The 8,125-nt window shown below is 33.8% G+C and overlaps 1 protein-coding gene across 2 annotated transcripts in view; it reads right to left on the reverse strand.

Moving 5' to 3' along the window:
• LOC103590961 (chromosome unknown open reading frame, human C2orf43) overlaps nt 1–8,125 on the reverse strand; it is a 114,055-nt gene that overhangs the window by 42,850 nt on the left and 63,080 nt on the right. For both annotated transcript variants that reach the window (XM_008573325.1, XM_008573333.1), the window contains exon 4: nt 4,449–4,683. In XM_008573325.1, coding sequence (XP_008571547.1) covers nt 4,449–4,683 — 235 coding nt within the window. The remainder of the gene's footprint in view (nt 1–4,448; nt 4,684–8,125) is intronic.

The raw sequence follows: 8,125 nt of genomic DNA on the forward strand, positions 1-8,125 counted from the left end.
AGTAGTATGTTGAATAAGAGTGGCAAAAGCCTTGTTTCTGATGTTAGGGAGAAAACATTCAAAATGTGTTATTTATTTTATTTCCTACATCAGTTAGTATGATCATGTGATTTTTCTTTGTTAGCCTGTTAATATGGCAGATTATATTGATGGAATTTTGAACTAGCTTTGCATCCCTGGAAAAAAACCATTTGGTCATGATATATCATTCTTTTATATACTGCTAAATTCTATTTGCTAATATTTTGCTAAAGATGTTTGTGTCGGTATTTATAGGAGACACTGGCTATAGTTTTCCTTTTTTGTACTGTTTTGTCTGGTTTTGGTATTAGTACTAGCTTCAAAAATGAATTGGAATGTGTTCCCTCCTCTTCTATTTTCTGTAAAAGATTGGATAGAACCAGTGTTAATTTTTCTTTCAACATTTGGTAGAATTCTCCAGTGAAACCACCTGGGCCTGGAAACGTTTTTAAAGAGTTTTAAAATTAAGAATTCAATTTCCTTGACAGTTATAGGGCAATTCAAATTACCTATTTCATCTTGGGAGAGTTATGGCAGTTTGAGCTTTTTCAGGAAACGGTCCATTTTATTTAAGTTGTCAAATTTATGTGTGTAGAGTTGTTCACAGTAATCCTTACTATCCTTTTGATGTCTGTAGAGTCTGTAGTAATATCTCTTATTTCATATATGATATTGTTAATTTGTGTCTTCATCCTCTTTTTCTTCATCAGTCTTGCTAGAGGTTTGTCAATTTTATTGATCTTTTCAAAGTATCAACTTTTTCTTTCATTGATTTTCTTTACTGTTTTTTTATTTTCAATTTCCCCGACTTCTATTCTTGTTATTTCCTTCCTTCTCCTTGTTTTGGGTTTACTTCACTCTTCTTTTTCTAGGTTCTCAAGGCTGGAGATTAGGTTACTGATTTAAGACTTTTTCTCTTTTCTAATGTAAGACTTCTTTTTTGTAATGTAAGCATTTTCTAATATAAGATATAAATTTTTCTCTCATCACTTTTTAGCTGTGTCCAGAAAATTTTGATATGTTATATTTTTACTCTCACTAAGTTTCATTATTTAAATGTAGTATTAAATTTCTTTGTGATTCCCTCTCTGACTCATGGATTGTTTGGAAGTAGGTGGTTCAGTTTCCAAGTGTTTGAAGATTTAACTGTTGTTTTTCTGTTACTGATTTCTAGTTTGATTCCACTGTGGTCACAGAACGTACTCTGTGTTATTTCAATTATATATTCAATTGTTTCAATATGTTGAAATTTGTTTTATGGCCCAGGATATAGTTCATCTTCATATATGTTCCATGGGGGCTTGAAAGTAACACTGAAAGTGTATTCTGTTTTGGGTAAAGTGTTCTATAAATGCCTATTTGATTCTATTGGTTGATGTTACTGTCCAGTTTTCCTATATCCTTGCTAATTTCTTGATTTGTTCTATCACTTATTGAGAGGGTTGTTTAAGTGCTCAACTATAATTATGGATTACTATTACTCCTTTCAGTTCTATCTTTTTTTGCTTCATATATTTTTCAGCTTTCTTGTTTGATGCATGTACATTTAGGATTGCTACGTCTTCTTGGTAGACTTCTTATTGTTGGTCTGTCCCTTTCACTCTTATGTAATGTCTCTCTCTGTCCTGGTAGTTTTATTTGCTCTGAAGTCTATCTTATCTGATACATAGCCATTTCTAGTTTCTTTTGATTACAAATGTTTGCATGTATATCTTTTCCCATCCTTTTTTAAAAAAATTTAAATTTTATTTTTTATTATACATACATGTCGGGGATACAACGTTGATTTTCAATAATTGGGTAGAATGTGTGGTGGTTAGATCAGTATAGTTAGCTTATTCATCATTACAATATGCAATCATTCTTTGTGTCTGTTAACCAATTCCTCATTAGCCCCCTGCCCTCTCCCCCTTCCCTCCCCTTTTCCACCTCTAGTTTTTTAGAAGTTCAACATATTACTGTGATTGTTGTTTGTCTTTTTCTTTCTCTCTGTTTCTCTTTGTTGTTCATTTGTTTATTTATGGATTCAGCTCCCAGTTATGAGTGAGAACATGTGGTATTTCTCTTTCTGTACCTGGGTTGTTTCACTTAGGATAATTTTCTCCAGGCTCATCCGTGTTGTTGAAAATGTTAGAATTTCATTCTTTTTTTATGGCTGAGTAGTATTCCATTGTCTATATATACCACAATTTCCTTATCCAATCATCCATTGATGGACATTTAGGTTGGTTCCATAGCCTAGCTATTGTAAATAGAGCTGCAATAAACATGGGAGTGCAGGTATGCCTATGACAACAAACTAGAAAAAAAAGAGATCAAGAAAGCAAGCCATTTACAATAGTCTCCAAAAAAATAAAATACCTAGTAATAAATTTAACCAAAGAGGTGAAAGATCTCCATAAAGAGAACTACAAATCACTTCTGAAAGAAATTAGACACTAAGAGATAGAAAGACATTCCTTGTTCATGGATTGGAAAAATCAATGTATTAAAAATGTTCACACTACCCAAAGCTATCTACAGATTCAATGTGATTCCCACCAAAATACCAATGATACAGAAACAGAAAAAACAATCCTAACATTCAGATAGAACAATAAAGACCCCAAATAACCAAAGCAATCCTGAGCAAAAAAAAGTAAAGCTGGAGACATTACACTTCCTGACATCAAACCATATTACAAATATCTAGTAACAAAAACAGCATGGTACTGGCATAAAAACAGACATGTGGACCAATGGAACAGAATAGAGAGCTCAGAAATCAACCCACATATTTACAGCAAACTGATCTTTGACAAAGGCACCAAGAACATACATTGGGGAAAAGACTGCCTCTTCAATAAATGGTGCTGGGAAAACTGGATATCCATTTATAGAAGAATGATCTGTACCTTTCACCATATACCAAAATCAACTCGGAAATGCATTAGAGACCTAAATATGAGACCTGGAAAAACTCCTAGAAGAGTTTAAAACTCCTAGAAGAAAACATAGGGGAAATTCTATAGGATTCAGGACTGGACAATGACTTTACGAATAAAACCCCAAAAGCACAAATAAAAAAAGAAAAAATAAACAAATGGGATTATATCAAACTAAAAACTTCTGCATAGCAAAGGAAACAATCAACAGAGTGAAAAGACATCCTACAGAATGTGAGAAAATATTTGCAAAAAATGCATCTTACAAGGGATTAATATCCAGAGTATGCAAAGAGCTCAGATAACTTTACGGCAACAAACAAACAAACAAAAAATACAATTTAAAAATGGGCAAAGGAGCTGAATAGACAGACATTTCTTAAAGGCATACAAATGACCAACAGGCATATGAAAAAATGCTCAACATCACTAATCATCAGGGAAATGAAAATCAAAACCACTCTGAGATATCACCTCACCCCAATAAGATTGGCTATTATAAAAAAGACAGAGAATAACAAATGCTTGTATGGATATGGAGAGAAAGGAACCCTCCTGCACTGTTGGTGGGACTGTAATTTAGTATAGCCATTATGGAGAACAGTATGGAGGTTCCTTAAACAACTACAGATAGAACTTCCAGCAATCCCACTCCTGGGGATATATCCAAAGGCTTGGAAAACATCCTTTTACTTTCAACATACCTATATTGTTATATTTGAACTGCATTTTTTTGAAGACAGCCTGTAGTTATGTCATTTTTTTTTATCCACTCTGCCAATCTCTGTCTTTTAATTGGTATATTTAGATCATTTATATTCAATGTAATCATTAATACATTAGGGCTTTGTTTTCTGTCATTTCTTATTATTTTATTATGAAAGTCCTTTATAAATACAGAATAAATTAGTATTATCTACAAATATAGATTACATCTTAAAACAACATTGAAGCCAAGATGTAAAGTAGCAAAAACTTTCCCTGGCTCATTCAGAAAATACAATCAGCAAAGCACCCAGTATTAAAATGTATTACCATGATGATTATTCATTACTTTCATAACTTAAACCCCTCCAAAAACATTAAAAGGAAAAAATAAAAGCATAACCTGTTAACTCTACAGAAATAATGGGCCTGGTTTCCTTGGGCTGTATCTTGTAAAGTACTCCCACTGAACTAATAAGGCAGACCCTGGATTCTTGTAAGGACTCCATATATACTATGTACTATGTAGAAGAGAATTGTTTCTTACTGTCCTACAGCTAGAGTGAATAATCAGAAGCATAAGGTGAAATTAAAGCTTGATGAGGCTTTACTATCTCTTTGTCATACAGAACACGCTTCACCCTATTTTCAATTTTATTTATTTCTAATTTTAAACTTTGGGGAGAGAAAAAAACCCCAACAAATAATTCTTTGCTTGATATGTGTCCACTGTCTAAAGTTATTCTCTAAACACTTTCTCACATGAGAATAAATATATACATTTTAAAACATGCTTACCCTGGCAGAAAGGTTCGAATACATTCATCAGTGAAAATTCACACTCTAGGTTCATTGCTTGAAGGCCCATTCTGATGAACAAGGACTTGATTTTCTCAGGACATGGTTTAAATAACAAGTAGCTAATAGCATAGACAGCATATCGAAACCAGCACAAAAGTGGAGTGGCAATCCTGCCATTAGGTGACTCAGACATTCGCTCAATTGTTGGAAAGAGCAGAAAGGAGCGAATTACCTACAATAAAGAAACATATTCTAATGAGAAATTTTCTTAAGGAATAGCCCATTACTTTATTGTTTCTTCTATATGGTATTGAAAAATGACTAGAGATCTGTTCAGACTGAGAAGAACCATCATCCACACTGCCCTCTCTACCCATAACCAGTATAGGTAGGATATAAAGGTGTCCCTTGAGGTGTTGGGGTTAATTTCCAGGGTGGGGAGGAATCAGATTCCTAAATACCTCCTCGATGCTGGTAGCAATTCACAATTCCTTTGAAGGACTGATGAAAGTATAATATATAATTTTAGTACTTATACCAACTTGATTAACTAATGATGATACTGGAAGAAAGCAGAGCCACAAAAAAGCCTCCATTTCTATTCAGCATTTCTTTTATTGACTGTATTTGAAGACAGTTCACTTTTGGAAAGCTCTTCTATTCCTTAATCTTACCAGCCAAAGATAGTCTTTAATAGGACCAAATATATTTCTAATAACTGATTTAACCTTAATAAAGTGCGAGTCAGGTACAAAAAAAGCTGAGAATTTTTACTTAGCAAGGGAAAATGTTTAAGGACAAAAATATCACTTCAACTTTCAGAATATCAGGAAATATAATCTAACAGTACTGCAAAAGAAAAAAAGAACATCACTAAAACTATTTTAAATTTATCATTATTTACCATATTATCATTTTCAAAATTAACACATGAAAATAATATCTATGGAGGATCAGTAAAGTCAAAGTAGGTAAGCAAAATCCCTATTTTTTTTTTTTTTTTTAAAGATGACTGGTAAGGGGATCTTAACCCTTGACTTGGTATTGTCATCACCACACTCTCCCAAGTGAGCCATGGGCTGGCCCTAGCATAATCCCTATTAACAGAGTAATATAAATGGAATAGATCAACAATGTTAACAGATCGTACAGCAGGGAAAGAGAATGGAGATTATGATTTTACTTTTTCTTTTAACCACATTTTAAATGGTTAAGTATAACATACATATAGAAAAGCATACAAAACATAAACATACAACATATTAAATCATTATAAAATGAATGGCTAGGTGGGTCAAGAAAAATTGCCAGAGGCCCTGTCTGTGCATCTTCCAATCACAACTCCTTTCTCTGGTCTCATCTTAGGTAACCTTTTCCTTATATCAATATTTACAATTCATTAATACTATAATCACTTTCTTATATTGTATCACATTAATACTTATCATCCCTTAATACTATCACTTATTTTTGCCTGTTAATGAACTTTATATAAATGTTATCATACAGTATGCTTTCCTGTTCTTACTCCTTTCACTCAACATTATATTTATAAGATTCATTCATGTTGATGTATGTGGCAATAGTTTATTCACTATCTTTGCTATATAATTCCCCATGGTATGAATATACCACAAATTATTTATTTTAGTCTTTCCAGATTGACTTCTTTCATCACTAATATGAATTTAAAATTCTTACATATTTTTTCATGGCTTGAAAGGTTTTTTTTTTGTTTTTGTTTTTTTAAGAGCTGAATAATATTCCATTGTCTGAATTTACTACAGTTTATTTATCCACTCACCTACTGAAGGACATCTTGGTTGCTTCCAAGTTTTGGCAATTACAAATAAAGATGCTATAAACACCCATGTGCAGGCTTGAGTGTGGACACAAGTTTTCAACTCCTTTGGGTAAATACTTAGGAGCACAATTGCTGGATCGATGGTAAGAGCATGTTTAGTTTTACACAAAACTGTCAAACTGTCTTCCAAACTGGCTGTACCATTTTGACTCCCACCAGTAATGAATGAGAGTTCCTACTGCTCCATATCCTCATCGGCATTTCATGTTGTCAGAATTCTGGCCATTCTAATAGGTAGTGGTATCTCATTGTTGTTTTAACTTACATTTCCTTGATGATATGTGTATTAGTCCATTTCTGTTGCTTATAACAGAATATCTGAAACTGGGTGATTTATAAAGAAAACAAAATTTACTGCTTACAGTTTCAGAGGCTGGGAAGTCCAAAGTTCAGGGAACACAGCTGGTAAAGGTCTTGGTGGAGCAGAGAGAGAGGGACACTTTGTGCTCCCCTTTTAAAGCCCACAAAATCATGCTTCTAACCACCATTATTAATCCATTCACTATAGCGTGGTCATATAGTCTAATCACCTCCGCAAGGCCCTACTTTCAATTACAATAGGATTTCCCACTCTCCTAACACTGTCACAGTGGGGGTCAAGTTTTTGGGGGACACTCAATCCAAGGCAACATGTGATGTGAAGCATCTTCTCATATGCTTACTTGCCAACTGTATATTTTCCTTGGTAAAGTGTCTGTTAAGGTCTTTGGCCCATTTTTCAATAGGGTTGGCTTTTTTTCGTATTGTTGAGTTTTAAGAGTTCTTTTTATATTTTGGATAACAGTACTCAGTACTTTATCAGATGTGTATTTTGCAAATATTTTCTCCCAGTTCATGGTTTGTCTTATTCTCTTGACATTGTGTCTTTCACAGAAATTTTTAATCTTAATGAAATCCAGCTTATGCATTAATTATTTCGTGGATTGTGCCTTCGGTATTGTATTTTATCATTATCACTTCCAAGGTCATCTAGGTTTTCTGGTATGTTATCTTCTATGAATTCTTTAGTTTTGCATTTCACATTTAGGTCTATGATCTATTTTGAGCTATTTTATGACAGGTGTAAGGTCTGTGTCTAGATTTTTTTTTTTTTTTTTTGCATGTAGACGTCCAGTTGTTCCAGCAATATTTGTTGTAGACTATCTTTGCTCCATTATATTGCCTTTGCTCCTTTGTGAAAGATTAGTTGACTGTATTTATCTAGGTCTACTTTGGGACTCTGTATTCTGTTCCATCGATCATTTTGTCTGTTCTTCTGCAAATACTACACTGTCTTGATTACTGCAGCTTTCTTAAAAGTCTTGTCTTAAAGTCATGTTCTTCAACTTTGTTCTCCTCCTTCAATATTCTGGGTATTTTGCCTCTATGTGAATTTAGAATCAGTTTCTCAATATCCACAAAATAATTTGCTGAGATTTTGATTGGGGTTTCACTGAATCTATTGATCAAGTCAGGAAGAACTGACATCTTAACAATATTGTATCTCCCTATCCATGGATATGGAATATCTCTCAATTTACTTAGTTCTTCTTTGATTTTGTTCATCAGAGTTTTGCAGTTTTCCTCATTTTGTTATATTTATACCTAAGTATTTAATTTTGAGGGGGGTGTTAATGTATACATTATTGTGTTTTGTTTTTTTTTGTCTTTTGTCTTATTTTTCCGTGTCCGGCAACGGATTGCAACCCTCAGTGTTGCCCCCGTACCGGACCAGGGACCGGCAACGGGATTGCAAACCTCGGTGTTGCTCCCACGCCTCGCTCAGCCAGTGAGCGGGAGCCGGTCCGTATGTGGGATCCGAACCCTCGGG

This window comes from Galeopterus variegatus, unplaced genomic scaffold (assembly GCF_000696425.1).
Source record: "Galeopterus variegatus unplaced genomic scaffold, G_variegatus-3.0.2 Scaffold52, whole genome shotgun sequence".
Lineage (NCBI taxonomy): Eukaryota > Metazoa > Chordata > Mammalia > Dermoptera > Cynocephalidae > Galeopterus > Galeopterus variegatus.